At 46.4% G+C, this 20,863-nt stretch overlaps 1 protein-coding gene across 2 annotated transcripts in view; it reads right to left on the bottom strand.

Moving 5' to 3' along the window:
• Positions 1-1,707: 1,707 nt before the first annotated feature.
• Positions 1,708-20,863, bottom strand: part of PLEKHO2 (pleckstrin homology domain containing O2) — a 39,225-nt gene continuing 20,069 nt past the window's right edge. For both annotated transcript variants that reach the window (XM_027851543.1, XM_027851544.1), the window contains exons 4-6: positions 14,544-14,648; positions 11,475-11,573; positions 1,708-6,112 (exon numbers count right to left, since the gene is read on the bottom strand). In XM_027851543.1, coding sequence (XP_027707344.1) covers positions 4,907-6,112; positions 11,475-11,573; positions 14,544-14,648 — 1,410 coding nt within the window. In that variant the 3' untranslated portion in view covers positions 1,708-4,906. The remainder of the gene's footprint in view (positions 6,113-11,474; positions 11,574-14,543; positions 14,649-20,863) is intronic.

The following is a 20,863-nucleotide window of genomic DNA, read 5'->3' as shown; positions in this document are numbered from 1 at the left end:
AACCTCTGGAAAGCCCCAAGTGTGGTTTTCGCCCTCCCTCCCTGTTATTCTTGGCTCTAGGAGGCCAGGAAGCCCATCCCCTCAGCTGGCTAGGCAGCCCAGGGCTCCGAGGGCTGCTCCCAAGGCCTCTGTTCTCTGCAGGAAGAGGAAAGGGGCGGCTGGGGCCTCGCGTGTGAGTTCCTGTGGTGAGTGGGGCCTCAGCTGATGCTGGCTGCTCCTGCTATCTGTCAGCTGCAGTAGTTGTAATACAGTCATTTCCCCTTCCCCCTCCCCAGCAGGAGGGCCTGGGGGTGGGCCAGAGGGGGCTGGGGCAGGACAGGGTCACAGTTTCATCATGACATTGTAGTTATCCTTATAAGGGAACATTCCCTCCTGTGCCTTGCAGCTCTGTAGCTGGCCTAAACTGCAGAGCTGGCTGGGGTGAGGGGAGATTCTCTGGGTCCTTGGAGGAAAGGAAGAGGGTGGGGTGGAGATGAGCAGGCCAGTCTGTGACTCCTCCCAGCCCAGACGGGTTAGATAGCTTCAGAAGTACTAGGTGCTCTGTGGGATGGCTTCAGGAAGCTAAGAAGGTGGCAGCCTGCTTTCACTGGCCACCCCTCAGTCCTAGTAATGCCTAGAGGTGAAAAGTTTAGGGGTCCTGAAGAACCCATCCTTAGCCCCCAACTCACTACTCCCCTGCTGCTCCCCAGCCCATGGAGCTTTCTCCCTCAGTTTCCCCTTGGATACAGTCAAAAATTTCACCCTCTGCAAAACATCTGGAATTTAAAACCACTGAGAAATTATTTTTGTGTGTTTTTTTTTTAACAAAAAAGTATTTTTCTCTGACTGTAGTAGGCTTCTATTGACCTAAAGATAGATACCTATCCCTCACTCTCCCACCCCTCAACTGCTGTGGGGTTCAAAAGAACTGATAGCTCTCTTCCTGACCTCTGTTAGTTCAATAACAAATACACTAAGAGCTAGAGAAGCTGGGCCACCCACTTCTCAGCTAAGAACCCTTGTGAGGTCTAGCCTCCCCCAGCCATCAGGTTTCACAGACTGGGGGCCCTGAACCAGGGGGAACGGTCTATACATGAACCAGCTCAGACAGCAGGGCAGTAGAGGGTGGGAGAGCTACCTCCCCTAAGCCTGAGCTCTCTGGTTCAATGAAAGGGGGCCTTTTGATTTGGGGTCCTATTATCATACTGTCTCACTCCTGTGGATCACACTCTGAGCATGGTCTTGGCTGGCCTGGGGTGTGGGGCCCTTTGAAGAACATGGCCATGAGACATTCCTTGTTTCCATGCTGATGACTGGGGGTGGGGGTCAGTCCTCACATACTATCACTTGTTATAGTCACCAGCTCCTTTGCAGGAACCATTTCCAATTCCCCTCCATGTTCTGAAAAATAACAGTGGAACAAAACTGGGGGGGGGGGGGCGAATTAAAATGAAAGGTGCCTGACAGAAGTTCAGAAGGAAGACTTGAGAAAAGGTATAGCACTTCCAGTCAAGCTTATAAAGAAGGGTTAATGAATCTCTCCAAGGCCTGGATCTCAAGGACTTGAGCTGGCAAGACCATCTTTCTTCAATAGATATTACCAAGAAGACACTAATACCCAATGCTCAGTGTCTGCAAGGGGTTCCAGTTTTGGTCCTAAGCCCTCTGCTCCTTCTTCTCTCCCCAGCTGACAAGTCTTATCAGCAACAAACAGCTCCAGAGCAGAGACATAATTAAAAAGGGGTTTTATTGCCAACTCTCAAAAATTATGTTGTGTACTAGAAGCAAAAGACACGAAACGCTATTTCTCCTCCTCCTCTGGCCAGGCGGGTGAAGCCACCACCGTTCACATTTGTTGTCCCCTCACCCCTTTCCAGGACCTTTTTCATTAAGAAAGGGGAACCCTATATGTGCAGCTTATACCAAACTGGCCTTAAAAGGGAGTTGACTGGGACAGGATGCAACAGATCAATGTAGACCAATGATTCAGTTTTTTAAACTAACACCCCTAGAGAGGTGGAGGTGGGGAGGGTAGTCCCTATAGGGAAAGAGAGGATGGTGGGAATCCTTTGTATAATGTACACATTGGCTCTTATTTACATGAAATATAAGCCTGCTGCCTACTCTAGAGTGCCACCTCCTCTTGGAGACCCCCATCTTTTTCTCTCTGAGCCCCACTTACTGTCACTTGCCAGTAATTGGAGGCCCTACAGTGACCTCCAGGAATGGGAGATCCATCCCATCTCCCATCCCCATTCAACCCTGAGTGTTGTGGACAACCGAGGTGTGTCTCAAAGTTAGAGGGAGCTGAAGACTGTCAGCAAACAAGTCCCCATACACCTCTCTAAAGCAGAATTCTAGGAATGAGTCCAATTACACCCCATACCTCCAGCACCACCCTGGAGAAAGGCCAGCTTACTCATGGCGATATCTTGTGTTACAGGATAAAATTTCAGTAAATAAGGCATCAACTTGCATTACTAATTTCTGCTGTAGCCAATGCCCGTGCTTGACAAAGGCCAGCCCACAATTCCAACATTAAATGACTACTGTATGCAAGGCACTGTGCCAGGTGCTGCATTATTAGGAAGGTCCATGGTGGCGTTCTCTCTTTTTCTAATCCTTCACTAAACAAAAAGTGCTCATGCAAAAAAAAAAAAAAAAAAAAAAAAAGGCCTGGAAAAAGTCTGAACTCAGCATAGACTTTGGGGGGGGGGGGCCTTTTGTGAAATTTCCAGAGTAGGTTAGGCCCCTGAGCAGGCATTCTGTGGCTATAACAGGTAACTATTCGTTACATACACCTGGGGATATTGAGCTCCAGCCTGTTCCTGGGGAAGCAGCTGATTGGTACCAAGAACAGCTTCTGAAAATGCAGAATCCTGTCTTGGTTGATAGAGGGAGTGAGACTAGGTAGGCAAACATTGCCAAAGAGTAAAATGAATAATCTGTGGTGACACACAAAGCAAATTGACTATGACATCTTCCTTATACCACCCTGCCCCTTCCTCTCCCTACAAACCCTTGGAAGAGGAGAAAGTTACGAAGCTAGGGAAAGAAAGGTAGGGAAAATGTAATTCCTATCACTTCACAATCTCCAGCCCCAGGGAAAAGTAGGTGTGTGATTAGGAGGGAGAAAGGTTGAGGACAGAGGAGGGCACAAGTCACCACAAGATCCAACTCTATCCCAGATCATCCACATTGACCTTGGTGGAAATCACCCAGAATCACTTGCCTGGCCTGAGCTGTCCTGGTTATCCACTGGTATGGCTGAGAGGAATTATTCATTCTCAGGATATGTTCCATCAGTTCAATTACTGTAACTAATACCACTCAAATGAATGTTTGTGGTCATTTACAAGAAGTGGCCTGATTGACACCTTTGGAGGCTATTTAACCAATCCAGGTGAAGGGAGGAGGCTAAGTATATAGACGGCATAAATATAAATGTCACTTGCGGAGGACAAAAATTAGGATCCTCCTGGAGGTGTGTTTATTTTGCAGTCTAAAAAAAATGGTTCTTTTGAGTGACCACTGAAATTAATGTAAGAATTTAAGAAGTTGGATAGTCTGAGTCACAATCCTGCACAAAAGTAGGGGGATGAACCAGGTGAGCCCTTGAGACCCCTTCCAAAGAGAATCATGGAAACTTATGTCGGCTCAGAATTCCATAGCTAATTGGTCCCCTAAGGCCAACCAGCACTCCTCCTCCTTATCCCTCCTTATTCTGCAGCAGCAACCCCCTAGCAGGCTGGGAAAGGGTCTCAGCTTGACGGTTTGAGTTTTAGGAACCAAAAAGTAGAAAGACTCAAACCCTTTTTCGCTACACATAGGTAGATAGTCCGTCTAGATAGTCCTTGAAGGACAACAATGAAATGAAGTTGCCCCCAAATTCCCTTTCCCCAAAGGACACAACAAAGTGATGCGGTGATGTGCCCTGGAGCCCAGAATGTAAACTCTTGCACACCCACAACCCCCTTCAGGACATAGGGCTAATAATGGGCCCAAAGCTAAACCAAAGTGGCTAAGACAACAAATACTGAGACATTAAGAATGATCAAAGGCAGCCTTGACTTTTCTCCCTGAGTGGGTAGCGGACACTATCGTCACTCATATCTCTCTATGCTGCCCATGTAGGGCATCAGGATAATGACAGAGGGAAACACATCCCAAGAAATACAACTGGCCTAGTCTGTAGGGACCATCGATCCCTGGTGAATCCTGGCTAAATGGTGTGTCCCAGGACACTTACTAGCTCTCTCTTAGGCTACTGATTGACAGCTCCAGCCTAGACCACGTTGGGAAAGCCTGAGTTCTAGACTCAACCCGTGGATATTGTCAGGCAACAACACTGAGAGGAGGGGGAACAGAATTTCCAGAACAGTTACAGTGTATGACTGTTCTCTTCGGGCATAACTGGCCTTCCTTTCAAAGATGCCTTTCCTCTCCTGATTGGTCCACCACCAGCCTGATTTCACCTTCAAATGAGCATGCAGATGACCAGAAGGTAAGGAGAGATGTTCTAGCTGGAGACCACACAGCAGAGATGAGCTTGGATATTCATGGCCACCCCGACAAGGATCCCCTTCCCTGTGTCTGAGGCCGAGCACCCTGAGGCATCCTGGGTATATCCAGCTATTTGGGGTTAGATGGAGACCCTGCAGGGCTGTGAGATGGAGACATGTGATCGACTGATTTGCCAGCCAGCAGACTGTCATCCCTCCATATCGATGAAGAGAAGACTTCACTAGAAAGAGAACATTAAAGAGAAGAGGGAAGGGGGGCCATTGCTAAGAAAGTGGCTGGACAAAGGGTAGGGACAAGACCAGTCTTATGACCGTCTGTTGGCCCAGTAACAGCACTGGTGAATAAAAATTTTGAGGGAGACCATAAAAGGGAAAAAAAGAAGAAAAAAGTGCTTAAGCATGCCCTAGGGAGCACTTCTCCTATACAGAGTCACTAGGTCCTTCTGCTTTTCTTTCTGTTTCTCTGTCAGCGTGGTCGGTGGTTCCTTGTTCAGTTCTCCTAAAACTTTAATTTCTTGCAAGACTTGGGTCGCTTGCCTCAGCTGCTCTACCGCCTGGTTGAGCAATGTCTCAGCATTGACAGGGGGTCCGTTTCCCTCCTGGGCATGCTCCAACTCCCTGCCTAGGACCTGGCTCAAGAGCTGCTCAGTCTTTTCCCTTTCAGAAGTCACCTTCTTCTCCATCTTGACCAGCTGGCGCCTGTCCCGGGGCAGGCCTTGACCCTTGTCACTCTCGGTCAGCAGGGTCCCAAGGGAGGCACATCGGGGCTGCAGTGATGGTAGTACAGGGGGTCTGTCCTGGAGGGTTGCTCCTGAGCCCTCCTGGGCTCCCTTGTCTTCTAAGACGGCTGAGCTGGGCTCTGAAGGGGTTAGCTGCCCCTCTCCCTCCTTCAGGGGAGTCTTCTGGTCGCCTCTATCCTTCACAGCTCCCTGCAGACTCGATTCTAGAACGGGCTCGACCCCATTCGCATTGTCAGTCAGGCCATTCACTGAAACTTGGGAGCAAGCTGGATCGGGATCGGGGGTCTTGGAAGCCTGGGAGTCCTGGCATTGCTCTAGACTGGTGGTCTCACTCCCCTTCAGAGATGCTTTCAATTTCTCAGACAGGATCTTTGGTGGAGGGGCCGGGGGTTTCCCTCCCTCCTTGGAAGCAGTCTCTGAACTGGTGGGTTGATCTGATTCTTTGCCAACAGGGGTGGGAGGCTCTGGGCCTGGATTTTCCCAGCTTACTTTCAGTTTGTCAGGCTGGACCTTGGGAGGTGGCTCAGGAGGCTTATTTCCTTCCATCAGGTTCTCCTTACTACCCCCAGGCAGGGTCGAGGTTTCCAAGTCCTCCTCAGTTGTTCCTGCCATACCCTGGTGCTCAGGATGGTCCTGGGGATTATCAGATGCAGGAGTTGGGATGCTCTCCTCCGCCTCTGGTTTTTCAGCACTATCTTCCAAATTTGCCTTCTCTGGATGCTGGGAGGGTTTGGCTGGAGGCATGGGTGGTCGAGGTATCTCTGTAGGGGGAGAATCGCTGATGTTGTTGCTGGAAGTGAAAGAGGGGGGCTCACTGTCTGGCATGTCAAGGTCCAGCCTTGATAGCCCATCTGACGCAGCACTGGCCACCTGGTTGGGAGAGAGAAGAGGAGAGACTGAGTGCCATCTTCCACAACTACTATTGTTCCAGGCAAGGAGAAGGCAATGCAGAGAGTGGCGAGGAAAGCTTACGAATGGCATTAATGCTCTTGTCAAATCACCTGGGTCAGGGGGATCAAGCAATTGTTTTAGGAAAGTTTCAGAGTTACCAGGCATTGACTCTCCCCTGTGCCCCCCACCTACACCCCATATACACACAACAGGATTCTATGACATTCCAGAGGTATCGGAATAGACAGGAAAGATGGAGTTTATTATTTATAATACTTAACAAATGGAAAAAGACCACTGAGCTGGGAGGCGGGAGAACTGGGTTCCAGTCTCAGTTATGTTAGTAACTGACTTTAAGGCTTTTTTGTTTGATGTTTTGGGGGGCTTTTCAGAGGCTGGAAGTATAGCAACCACTCACAGACCTGATCCTACTGCTTACTTGCACAAAAGCTTTGATGAGCTCCATTTCTGACCTGAGCCAGTTTGCCCTTCATTAGGCCCCTATAATAGGGGTAAGGCCCCTATTCCCAAGGAACCACCTATTGGTTCTGGACTTAGCTCAAATGCCTAATCAGCTTCAGCTCAGAACTCCCAAGCTCAAGGGATCCACCAACCTCAGTCTCCCCAAGTAATAGGGTTATAGGGATGGGCCACCAAGCCTGGCCAATTATGTGACTGTGGGCAGGTCACTGAACATCTCTGGGCCTCAATTTTGACTAGAGGACTTCTAAGGTTTCTGCTAATGTTCTATGACTCTTTGACTATCTCCTTCAGAGCTATGGCCTGATTTCTTCTGAGTCGGGTTTACCTGAGTGTAGTTTAGTCTACATTTGGTGAATTTAGTCTGTACTTGGGGAGCAAAATGGAGAGAGAAGGAGAGAATGAGAATGAGCAGGGTCCATGAAACTGTGGCTTTTCCCTACCAAATTGAGATGGTTTTTCCCACATCAGCTTCACAGTACCACCATCTTGGGAAAAAAAAAACTATTCCCAGGACATCATGGACAATAATATTCCTCTAGCGAGGAAGAATTTTGAACAAAGACAATGAACCAAACTCAAGTCCACTGAGTTAAGTGGAAATCAAGGAAGCCACTCTAGTCAATAAGTCAGTCAACTACCTGGGCACCAGCAAGAAGATGGCCAGCAGGAAAAGCTTGTGTAAATATTAACAGAAAAGAACACTAGATTGGACCTCAGGATGCCTGAGTCCTAATCCTAGATCTCTCACTAATATACTGTATAACCTGGGACAAGTTACTTCTTCTCTCTGGGCCTCAGTTTCCTCATATGTAAAATGAGGGGTTTAGACAAAAGGATCAGTAAGGTTCCTCTCAACTCTAAAATTCTATGACAGAAACTTGTTATTTTCCTTGAGACTATTCATAGTCTCATGAGCTTCATAAATATCATTAGGTGGAAAAAGTGGGAAATGCCCAAGTGATTCAGTAAAGGCCTATTTTCTAAGACCTGCATCAACAAAGTGCCAGTCCTGTTTCCCATTCTCCATCATCCTTCTTATACCTCTTGCCCAGTGTCTCTTTCTTCCTCAAGTAAGTTTTTTTTTTCACCCTTTCTCTACTACCACCCTACTTCAGATGGAATGTTGGGGAGGGGTTGCAGGGTCAGTAAATCCCCTCTGCAATTCCATCTGAGTTCTGTCTAGAGCTCCTGCTCCAACCACCCTATGTCCAGTTATACCACTACATATTGGGAGAAACTGAGGCACAAAAGTAGTGAAAGGACATGTTCTACAACTGATCAGCAGCAAAATTCAGATGTATTCCACCCACCCCCATTCCCCTCCCAAGTCCTTTTCTTAACAGGCTACATTTTTTTTCCTTCTAGACTCAGGTATGCCTGACCTTCTAGGGGAAGTATATTGCATCTGATGGGAACAGTGGTGTAAGGGAAGACTGGTTCCCCCTTCCTCTTCCAGGTTTCACAAAGGTCTGAGAAGAAACCTGGCACTGTCTGTCGCAGACAGGAAGTTGTTATGAATTAGGGTCCTATTTAGGAGAAGAAAAAACCAAAACAGTTCAGTAGTTTCCCCAGAGACCCTGCTCTGAGGTGCCCTGTCTTGGCTCTGTGAATTGGCACAGCTATTCCCAAGTAATTCCTAATCCAGTGAGTCCTTGGGCCTGTTATCCAGAGGAACGTTCTCCCTTGAGGGAAGAATGAAAAGTCCCAAACACAGGAGAAATCCAAAGGTTAAGCAAGGGCCAACCCCCAAACCACAGTTTATTTTCAGGAGGAAAGAAAACAGTTGCATAATAAACATACCAAAAAGTCCCTCTTTCTCCCGACCTCCCTGCCTGTCTTGAGGGTTCTGTGGAGCTGGTTCATGATGACTAGCTCCTGAAGCTTGTTCAAGGTCTCACTGATCTTTGGGGAGTCCAGGGAGGTTCTGCAAAGCAGGGATCCCTCCTCTGTACCCAGGATACTGATCTCTCCAGAGAGGTTCTTTCAGGTTCTTGTAACATCTGAGCGGGGGCACTCCCACTGCACAGTCTAATGGCTAAGACCCAGAGATTCTCTCCAACTGTCCAACCACAAAGACACTCAGACGTACAGCCTTCTCCTTCCCTTCTCCTTGCCTCTTGACCTGACCTTGAAGCCTATTCTACCCCCGCTGGGACTTGGGTCCTTCAGTTCTCTCCAGCAACTTCACTCTTGCTCTCTCTAGCTACCAGCTTCTCTCCTGCCCCAAAACATGATCAGCTTTTCCCAATTTTGGAAACAACCTTCACTTTCTCCTGTGGTCAGGATCTTATTTCCTTACTTCCTTTCACACCCAAACTACTGAATGAGTGGTCTACTCCCACTGCCGCCTCCTCCTCTTTCTCCTCCTCCTCCCTCTCTCTCTTGGAATCAAATGGGCTTAAGTGACTTGTCCAGGGTCTTACAGCTACTAAGTGTCTGAAGCCAAATTTGAACTCAGGTGCTCTGTCCACTAAGCCACCTAGCTGCCCCTAAAACGACTTTCTCAAAGATCACCATGACACCCAAACTGCCAAATCAAATAGCTTTTTCCCCTACCCTCTGACCTGTTGCTGCATTTGACACTGCTTACCAGGACTCTCCCACTTCAAATTCTCTCCTCTTAGATTTTGGAACACTAGGACACTGTGCCAGTATTGCAATGGCCTCCTTGTTTGTCTCTTCCCTTCTCCAAACCATCCTTCACATAGCTACCAAAGTGATTTTCCACAGCCTAGGCCTGCCCCTGCTCACAAAACTCCTGTGGTTCCCTATCACCTCTAGGATCAAATGAGTTAGAGGCTCCTTTGTGCAATATTTAACACCTTGCACAACCTTCCTCCTTTCTGGCCTTATTGTACGTGATAACTCTCCTTCACACACTCTATAGTCCAGATAAACTGGTCTTCTTACTGTCCCTTCCACAAGGCACTCCATCTCCCGTGTCTCTGCACTGGCTGATCCCCATGTCTTCAATATACTTCCTTCTTGGCTCTGTCTCCCAAAATCCCTAGCTTCCTTCAAAGCTCAGCTCAAGCACCACATGCTGCATTAAGTCTTTCCTGGTTCTCCTAGCTGCTAGTGACTTCTTCCCCTCCCCACTCACTCATTACCTTGCATTAATTTAGTATAATATAACTCTGTGTGTCTACACATATAGACACACCCATGAACATATATATTCTATCTCTATATGATCTTCTATCATCACATATATATAGATATATACGTGTATGTGTGTATAAAATATGATTGAACATGAAATCTGTGAGGGTAAGGACTTTTGTTTTTGTCTATCCCCAGTGTTTATCACATAACAGGCACTTAATAAATGCTGGTTGATTGCTTGGTTCTCTTCCTACCTCTATGACCATTTCATCAGCTCCTCTTCCTCCTCTAGCTCCCTAGCAGTGGATATTCCCCAAGTTCTGGTCTCAGCTCTTTGCTCTTCTCTCCCTTGGCAACCCCATCCATGCTTACTGCTTCACCTATCCCCTCTACACAAATGATGCCCAAATCTATATTTCTAGCCCTAAGCTAGCTTCTTAGTCAGGAAGATAGGAGTTTAAAGACAGCTTCAGACACTTACTAGTTGTGTGAACCTGGGCAACCTCTCCTTAGCCTCAGTTTCCTTAGCTCTAAAATGGGGATAATAACAACTACCTCACTGAGTAGCTGTGAGGATCACATTTGTAGTTTAGTACATGTAAAATACTTTGCAAACTTTAAAACACTCTATAAATGTCGGCTATTATTGTTGTTATTACTCATGCCATTTCACATACATATATACATTCTATTTTCAACTAGGCCATAGGCTCCCTGAGAAAGCCCATATTATAAACCTTCTGAATGCCCCTCAGTGCCTCTCAAAGGGCTATACAGCACATAGCAGATAGCACCAAAGTACTTACTGAATGAACGTCTAGATGATAAACATAGCCTCTTAGACTGGCTCACAGATACACACAAACACACACACACACACACACACACACACACACACACAGCTCAGAACAGTTTTTCTCTACATTTTTCACCAGGTACTCTGCTTTTGGATTTCCATGGAGCTCTCCCTGCCCCACCCCCCAGCCCTGCACTGGGTATCCATCCCTTCCTTTTCCTCACTTTTCAGCTACCTTTTATGTGTTGTCCTCCCCCCTCCCATTAGGTTGTAAGCTCCTTGAGGGCAAGGATTGTCTTTGTTTTTATTTGTATCCCCAGCACATAGTAGGTGCTTAATAAATGTTCTATTATTGTTGTTGTGTTTTGTTATACACACCCAGAAGCTAACAGGCACACAGTCACACATATGCAAGCATGACCCCTCAGGCCCACAAACATACATTTGAGATTCACAAATGCATGCATATACATATTCACAGTTATACCTCCAGCTTTATCTAAGTTAAATAAAAGTCCCCTTCCTTTGGACCCTAACTGTGACCCTATTTCATCTCACGGAGGTATATGGCCTCCACGATGTGCACTAAAACACCAGCCTATCCAGGGGCCCAGGACAAAGCCACAGTGTGGTCCTGTACCAGGCACTATCCTGTGCCTGATACTGATACTGACCCTTCCCCCTTCCCCAGGATGAGGGGATTCTAATGGACAAAGACGTAATCTCTGGGGATGCTGGCCCCCCAGACCTCACCAGCTGTTGTCTGATGACAAAGGAGCTATACAAACCCCACCCTCCTTCTTCCCCATGCCTGTATTGTAGTCACCCCTGGTGTGTGTGTGTGTGTGTGTGTGTGTGTAGGACTAGCAGGGGAAAGAGGCAGATATTTGTGGGGAGTGCTGCCCAAACTTCAGTTACAGTCTGAAGGGTCTCAGCCACAGCCAGAATGGTCCACACCTCTTTCAAGTGGATTCTTGTAGGTGGCCTGCGCCGCTGTCCTCCTCTCACCCGATCCCGGGTCACATGTTCCAGGGCACAGCTCTTGTCCACCTTAACCTGAAAATGTTAATGAGACTAGAGTCAGTTGTCTGCTCAAAGCCTAAGAAGGAAGAAAAAAAATGCTCTGGAATTAAATCTAAAAGGACTCCAACTAATCAACAAGTGTTTATTAATATATAGATTATATATCTAGAGAGTAATTTATAGATTAGGCACTGTTTTAGGTGCTGGGAATACAAAGATAAAAATGAAACCACTCCTGTCCTCAAGAGACTTACATTCTATTGGGGGAGATTTTATATACATATATATATATATATGTACATATGTAAATACATAGAAGGTAGTGCATAAGATAAGCTTTGAAGGAAACACAGGGTTCCAAAAACTCCAGGGACCCTCCTTGTTGCCCTTTTCCATCTCTCCTCATCACTGTCAAGTACCTCTAGAGGCACTAGGAACACATCAGCAAATCATATCCCATCTCTGTACCTCAGTTTCTCCATCTATTCAACTGGGATAGCAATCTCTATACCCCCAAAATTATTCCCTAGCCAAACTGGAGTGACAGTATCTGTCACATTCCTATACCTCCGCCTCACTAGAAATCTGCCTCAGGAAACATCCAGTTGCATTACAGGCCGTGCCATGGAGCCCTGGCCTTCCACAGCACTCCCTAGGCTCACAGGAAGCTGTCCACCACCGGAGGATGGATGGACACCAGTCTCCTACTTCAGACACAATAGGCATGGTCTCCATCTAAAACAGCACAGAAACAAAGGAAAGCAGATGGAAGGAAGGGAAAAGGGAGAAAGGGAGGAAGGGAAAGGGAGGAAAAGGAAAGGAAGGGGAAGGAAGAAAGGAGAAGAGAGTAAAAGGGAGAAGAGAAGATGGGAGGGAGAGGAGAAGGAAAAGATGAGGACAGGAGAGAGAAGGAGAAAAAGGCCTAACCTGACCTGAGTGTGAATCTTACTCCATTTTGAAGAGTCAACTGCTTGGTGCTGCTACAATGGGAATCACTCTCAATCCTTGCCTAAGCCCAGCTTTCATGAGTTTTGCAGCACTCTCAGGAACACCACCAAAGAGATCAAAACCAACCCATAGCCTCCGCAACACCCTCAACAGGTAGGTCAATCACAATGGTCTATCTTCATGTGACAATGAAGAACCTCCTCAAAGGGCCAACAGCATGAGGCAGTCAGTAGGGATCTTCCTAGGGAGGTGGTAGGGTGGAAAGAGGGCTGGATTTGGAGTCAGAGGACCTGGGTTAGAATCCCAGCTCTTACAGATACTATCTATGCAACATAGGGAAAATCATTTAACTTCTCCAGGCCTCAGTTTCCTCATTTATAAAATAGGGAGAAAGGGCTTGAATAAATGACCTCTGAGTTTCCTTCCAATTCAAAATTTATCATCCTAGGAGCCTATAGGTCAAAGCTGACATTCTCAGTTCTTTCAAAGCCTCAATGCCAGCATGAAAGGAAAAAGGAAGGAAGTAGGGTGTGTAGCTATGGCTACAATCATATCAGAAGACCCACTACAGGCTCTAAGGGTCCTAAAGGCAAGGCTGGCCTTTGGCTAACACCCCAGAGCCCCTTAATCCTCAGGACTGTTTTTTCCCTTGGCCACAGTCCGTACCCTCTATTTTTGGTTTTTATTTTTTGATCCCAGCCTATGATTTCATTAGCCTAGGGAATGCTTAGTGTAGAAATTCCACTAATTCAGGCTAACAACTTCATTGTAATTTACAGTTTTAGACAGCAAGATGGGGGCATCCAAGGTTAAGTGACTCACCCAGGGTCCAAAGGCAAAAGTGGGAACCGAACCCAAATACTGTTGACTCCAAGATCAGGTCTCTATCCACTATACCAGAATATCTGTCTTTCCTTATTTGAATTTCTATATCCTGCATCCTAGCCTTTTGCTGCCAATAATTGGAAAGGATCTGACTAACTTGAACTAAGCTGCACCTCACTGATAACAGGTTTAATGAACTGCTACTTCCCAGGTATTCATACTTTGGCAGGAGGTAATGTCTTTTCCCAAAGGAATCAATGGCAAGACTTATTTTCAATGCTTCAAAGATTTGTGATTTCACCGGAGTGGGTCCCCCTCCACTGATACACAACATAACCCCTACACCACTTGGGAGACTGTTGATAAAAATTCATCACCCTGTGGCCATTTCATGGTGATGCTTTGAATTTAGGAAACCTGGTCCTCAGATGAGAGATGAACAGTCTGTGCATGGGCCCATATCCAAAGCCTTTCCAGACTGGGAGGACCCTGGGTGATGACCCTGATTGCCACATCAGAGCAATTCTTTTCATGGAAGGAATAACAACTTACATTTATGAGAGGCAATGTGAGGGAGTGGATAAAGAGTCAAGGTTCGGATTCCTGCCTTTGCTACCCCTTGCCACTGTGATCTTGGGCAAATCCCGTAACTGCTCAGTGCCCTGGGCAACTGTCTAAGAGTGTCAGAGATGTCCCAGAGAAGATGCTGACCTACACTAGCAGAGGGAGCTTCCTCTCGCCAGGGCTCTCTACTCCAGTAAAACCAAAGGGCTAGCCTGTATCTTTTTTTCCCCTTTAAGATAGACAAAGCACTTGGGATGGATTTCTTTTCTTTGAGACAATCAGGGTTAAGTGATTTTCCTAGGGTCACATAGCTAGTAAGTATCTGAGGCTAGATTTGAACTCAGGTCCTCCTGACTCCAGGGCAGTGTTCTATCCACTGCATCACCTAGCTGCCCCAGCTTGGGGTAGATTTCAAAGCTAGTGGATCTGTCTCTGGCCTCTTCAAAAATCACACTCATACCATGGGCAACCCTGCCCACTGATCCCAGGTGGAGAAAGGGCCAAGCAAGAGCCGAGACAAACCCACCGTCTTCTGCTGCTGACCAGTCTTTATGGCTCTGAGCAAGTCACTTCCCTTTTCTGAGACTCAGTTTCCTTCTCTGTAAAATGAGGGCAGCAGGCTAGATGACCCCCAAGACTGTTCCAGTTCCAGCCTAGGATTCTCACCTCATCAAAGGCTTTGTTCTTGCCTTTGTTGATACCTTCATTGAGGGCTTTGATCCAGGACTCCTTCTCCTCCCCATTCTGAGCCTGGAATTTGATGTCATGAACCTGTCAGAGAAATAATACAGTTTAACAGGTTTCAGATGTTGTATCTATTAGGGCATGAGCCCCAACTACAACCTGCAAGGTGACAGAGAACATAGTCTTCGAAGGCAAGACCCCACCTTACCCCAACCCACACATACACACAAACACATAATCATGTTTATTCAGTTTCCACCTCCAAATAATCTTTCAGATACATGAATGCTGCTCAGCCAGGGTTGAGGCATCTATATGTTTGGGGAATGGAGAAATAATGGAATTACAATGTTTTCTAACCCCCAGACCCAAGCACAACACCTGATACTTTCATTTGGGAAAAGGGTGGTAGGTAGGAAAATGGAGAAGAGGGGAAGGGGAAAAAGAGCAGAGAAAAGGGGAAAGGCAGAAAGGGCACTCCAAGGGAGCTTACAACTGTTCCCAATTGGAAAGGCAGACTAAAGATGATGGAGTGGAAAGACCTCCAGGGCTAAATAAAAATAATAGCAGCTGACATCTATATAGCACTCTGAAGTTTACAAAGAGCTCTCTGCTCACAACAACCCCATTAGGTAGGTTGTGTTATCTCCACTTATCAAACTGAGGAAACCAAGGCACAGAAAGGTGCTACAGTTGGCCCAAAGACACAACTAATAAACAGCAGAGCCAGGATTCACAGTGAGGTCTTCTGACTCCAAGGTTAGTGCTTTATTACGCACCACACTTATCTCCATTTTCAACCCTGGTGGAACTGAAACCAGCTCCGCTAGCCACACGCTCCTTAACCTCAGCTTGATGTCAGGAAACTTGGGTTCAAGGCCTACCTTGGTCACTAACTCACTGCTGAGAAAAGATCCTAAATAATGACCAGAGTCTGTCCCTGTCATTCAACATCACCCTAAACTCCCCACCCACACTCTTCCTCAAATCCCTGTACCCAAGTCTTTCTGGCCAGAGTACCCCCCTTCTCTGTCCGTTCTGTGCCTTGCTATAAGAGCACAATTGTCTGCTGACAAAGTTCCACCTTCCCTCCCCACCCCCATCCAGGACACAGGCTCCCTTCCCACCAAAGAGAAAGGGAATGGTAAGGAGAGAAGAGGGATATTCAATTGATTTAATAACCAATTAACCTTCAAATAGCAGCTTAAATTTATAGAATACCTCATTGTGTGAAAGCATCAGCAGAAGCTTTATTATCCCCACTTTACAGATGGGGAAAGTGAAACAACTCCACTTGTTAGAACTGGCAGGGATGTTGGACATTCTACAGACCAGGAGTTCTTAAATCTTTTTTGTGTTATGAACCCTTCCGGCAATCCAGCCACACCTATGAACCTCTTTTAAGAAGAATGCTTTTAAATGTATAAAACACAATATGTAATACTACGAAGGAAACCAATTATGTTGAAATAAAGATATCAATTTTTTCCCATCTAAGTTCAGGGTCACCTTAGAGATACAATGGAGCCCCAGTTAAAAACCCCTCATCTGGACTGATCTCCTCACAGTGAGAGAACTGAGTCCCAGAAAGGAAGAGAGATGGGATTCAACCCAGGTCTCCTGGCTCCAGGTCTTGAGTTCTTTCTTCTCTATATACCACCTTTCCTCTCTCCAAAAAAATCCAGTTATTTGTTAGATTTGTAGAAGGTATTTCTCCTGTCTCTACTTTGTTATTAAATATCAGTTTCCCACTTTCCATGTTATATATTCATTATTATATAACACTTTCCTTTGCTTTTATATTCTATAGAAACATTCCCAGCCCCTCTCCTCACCACCCAAGCTGCAGCATAATCTAGTGTATATGATACTGGACTTGGAGTCCAGAAGACCTGGGTTCAAATCCCACCTCAGACACTTAGTAACTCACCAGCTGGACAAATCACTTAACTTCTCTGGGCCTCAGTTTCCTAATATGTAAAATTAAAGGGTTAAGAAATCTTTGATAGGCAGTTGGGTGGCATAGTGAATAGAGCTGTGGACCTGAAGTCAGAAAGACCTGAGTTCAAATTCAGCCTCGTACACTTATTAGCTGTTTGACCATGGGTAAGTCACTTAACCTTGTCTACCTCAGTTTCCCCATCTGTAAAATGGGGATAATAACAGTACCTACCTCTCAAGGTTGTTGTGAGAATAATATTTGTAAAGTGCTTTGTATTTTTTAACTTTAAAAAAATTTTTTTTTTTTTTAGGCAATTGGGGTTAAGTGACTTGCCCAGGGTCACACAGCTAGTAAGAGTCAAGTGTTTGATCTGAGGTCAAATATGAACTCAAGGCCTCCTGACTTCAGGGCCGGAGCTCTATCCACTGTGCCACCTAGCTGCCCCTGTAAAATGCTTTGTAAACCTGAAAGCCCTATATAAACACTAACTATGAGCTAGTATTATTATCATCCTATGACTTAACCATGTACTCATTTGCATGTAGGTCATCAAGTAAGAACTAATTTCTCCCCCTCCTCAGCAACAGACCATGGAGATAAAGGATGGCAGCTCTGGGATGAGAATAGACGAGACATTGTCCCTGGAGAGACAGATGGCAGGAAAACAGTGCCCTCTAACCAATGCATGTTTCCTCCATACTCCTAAGATACAAGTCTTCATATTTGGGGGAAGTTAGGGGTAGTACATTGAGTCAGAAGGAAAACCAGGTTCAGATTCAATGGAGAATGGCAGTAGCATAATATAATCAATGGATCTCTCCCCCTCACCTCGAACTCCTAACTTCCCAGGCTTCTTCCAGTTCTCAGCTAAAATCTCACCTGTACAAAGCCTTTCCTAGTCCCCATCAACACTAAGTCCTTCACTTTGAGCTTATCACCAGTTTCTCCTGTATGTGTCTTGTTTGTACACAGTTGTTTGCATGCTGTATCCCCCATTAGATTGTAAGCTCCTTGAGGGCAGGGACTATTTTTGCCTTTCTTTGCCTAAGTAGCCCTAGCACTTAGCACAGCACCTGACACATAGAAGACACTTAATAAATGTTTGTTGACTTGACCAAGAGACAAGTAAACCCAGGTTTTTGTCCCATGTTAGCCACTAATTAACTGTGACTTGGTCAGATCTCTTCATATTTGAGCGCCGAACCCTGTTCCCCTGGTGTGTAAAGATCAAAGGGCAGGACTAAGCTGTTTTGATTCAATGAGGGGTATCTCATTTTCAGATACGCTGGAGAGAACTGGGAATGCAAGAGAAATGCACAAGTCACAAGTGTGATGGATGTGCAAAAATTTGTCAGTTACCCAGGGCCTCCGCACTTTCACTGCCACAACCACATCCCTCTCACCCTAGACACAGAAATCCCTATCATCACCATTAATGATAAAGTCCTTTCTGCCTGCCTTCCTTCCCTGAAGGAAGCACTAGCTCTGGAAGGCAGCAGCTCATTCCCCAGGAAAATTACATTCTGGGAACCTCAGGCTACAGAGGAAGAATGTAATTCCAGTTAATAACATCGTATCACACTTTATCCTTTCCAAAGTACTTTCATATCCATTATCTTACCTGATCCCTACAATCCTATGAAGTAAACTAGATGGGGACCAGCTGTCCCACTCTACCAGTGGAGAAACAGAGGCCCAGAAATTTCAAAGGACTTTCCCAAGGTTACAAAGTAGCACAAGGCCTCAAAGTCTCCCAAGCTTTCCACTGAACCAAGCTGTCCAGCACCCCCACCCCTTCAGGAATAAAAACATCTTTAAAAAAACTTGTCTGGTCAATACAGTGACCACTGGGTCAGGCTGGTGATCTCTCTGCTAGAGTTCAAGGGCTTCTTCCTCCTAGAAACATGGGCTCAGCTTCACACTGGGACTTGTAAAAAGGGCGGAGGGGGGCTTTTAAAAGGCCCACTCTCATACCATATTTTAGAATTCTCCATTCAGCTGTTTCAGTTTCCCTGACATATTTTGGGCTTTTCTCTTTACCCCAAATGAATAAAGGGCTGGAGTATGCTGGGTACAGGCCAGAGACACTGATGTCCCAGTATAAGAAAAGAGAAAGAGAGGAGGAAGGAGAGAGGAAAAGGAAGAAGAAGAAAGGAGAGAAGAGAAATAAGAGAAAGGAAGGAGAGAAGCAAAAGGAAAAAGGAGAAAAAGGTTAAGTGAAAGTCAGCCAAGACAGCAAGGGCCAGAATTGAGCACCAAATTATCCCAGTAGCCCCGCAGCCCGGCTGACAGTGTCTGAGCATGACCTCATGGGTCAGGGGCGTGGGGATCCAGGGAAGCACAAAGAGAGGGGCTACACAAGACACTAGGGCTTTTGTTTATTTAATTAAAGGGGGAGAAAAGGTCCCTGGACTAGACAGCATTGCCCACGTGACCTCCATAGCCAGGCCTGTGGAATATGAAGGAGAACACACAGGGAGATAGAAAACATCCTGGGGACTGGCTGATGAGGGGGGTTGGAGAAGGGAGAAAGGGATGGGGATGACCTACTCCAGGCAGAGAGCACAAGGAGGAGGGCATCTCTAACACAGAGGACCCTCTTCCCAAGAGAACTGGACTGCCTCCCCGCCTGCAGGTGTATACAGCTCTAACAAGGAGAGTGCCTTCCTTATAGCAGGCTCTGAAGCAAAGGAGGGGTGCGGGTGAGGGGCCGGGGGGGGGGGGGGAGGAGGGAACCTGCTCCAGGATATCAGATAGAAAAAGGGAAATGTAGTAGCCCCCAGGCTCCCTGCCCCAAGGGCCGACTAAGGCTTCATAGCCTCCTCTTCCTCCACTTCTTGCTGCTGGGCAAAACTACATGAGACATCAGGCACTGAAGGGGGCTCCCCGAGAGCAGGAGACCTATCACCTCCAATAGCTCAAACTGGACCAACTCCTTCCCCCTTCCCCCTCCCCATTCATTCACTCAAACAAGCAGGTTATTCCTGCTTTTACCCTCGGGAAGAAAGGTAGGGGGTTAGACTCGATGACCTCTAAGGTCATTTCCCAGGCAAAGATTCTATGCCTGCCCCGAAGCTCAACCAGATGGGGCAGATGGGGGAGGGGGCTTTGAGGATGCCCACCTAGTAGAGGCTCTTATTACCACCCACCTGGACTGTTTTATTAGCTTCCTAATAAGACTTATCACTTCGACTCTCTCCAAACAATGTCACTCATCTGCTCAAAACCCTCTCTGATGGCTCCCTATTATCTATCAAAGCGTAATCTTTGACTCCACTAGACTCTGGAGCCACTTGCCCTTTTCAACTCCCTCTAACACGATTCCCCCTTTAAGTGGACTAAACTCTGGTGTCAATCAGGTGCTGTCCCCGTATATTTCCAAAGCTTTCCTGTCTTTAGAAACACTGTTGCCTACTCCCAGAAAGCCTCCTGCTGCCCTCAACCCTATGGGATTGCCCCATACATCTTTTAGCACCCTCCTCCCAGAAGCCTTCCCTGATTCCCTTCCTCAATTAATAATGACCCTTCTGCACTCAGACCTCACAAAGTACTTTGTTTGCATTTATCTTATACATTATGTTGTATTACTTTGTTATATTATGTTACATTATGTTCCTTGTTTATAATTATGCCACATCCCCAGATAGACTATAAACCCTGTGAGAGCCAGAAATACGCCTCAGACTTTGTTTTCTCCTGATGACCTAAAACAGTACCCTGTTCAAAGGAATTGCTTATGAAATTTTTGTTAAACTGAATTTGTTGAAAGCCAGGTTCTAGGGACGTGCTAAGGATCCCTGGCCTTCTCTTCAGTTATGAGTCACAGCTCCTCATGCCCTGCCCTATCTTCTGAAGGGCAGGATGCCAAGCACATGAGGGTAGTCTCAAATGTCACGGGACCTTTCTTGGACACATAGGCCACTAGAAAAGTCAAGATGCCACACCAAAGATGAAGCTTCTGAAGACAGAAGAGTTCAGATCACTGTTTCCATAGTCTAAGTCACTTGACACCTGGAATTTGGGGTTTCCAGATATTTTAGCTCTGTGGTTGTAAACTCTCACAGTCCTAGGGTCAATCACTATCTCTAGCCTTGGAGTTACCTACCCCTTAATCCTAGGGTTATTAAAAAAAAACAACAGGCCTATGATCACATTTTTCTGCCCCAGTGAGCAAAATGACCTCTCCTTTTCTACCCCTTCTCCGCTCTATCCCATAAAGTGGCAAGGCAGGCTCTGGGATTCATTATAGGAGAAAAAGAGGTGAAGAAGGGAAGGAAGGTGATGAGATTGCAAAAGGAAGGAAGAGCAAGAGAAGGAAGAAGGGAGCCAACAAGAAGGGGAGAGAAAGAGAGATGGCAAG

The sequence above is a fragment of the Vombatus ursinus genome, unplaced genomic scaffold, assembly GCF_900497805.2.
Source record: "Vombatus ursinus unplaced genomic scaffold, bare-nosed wombat genome assembly UNPS02009205.1, whole genome shotgun sequence".
Classification (NCBI taxonomy): Eukaryota; Metazoa; Chordata; class Mammalia; order Diprotodontia; family Vombatidae; genus Vombatus; species Vombatus ursinus.
Note: the sequence above shows the minus strand (reverse complement) of the source record. Positions and strands in the feature narration are given on the sequence as shown.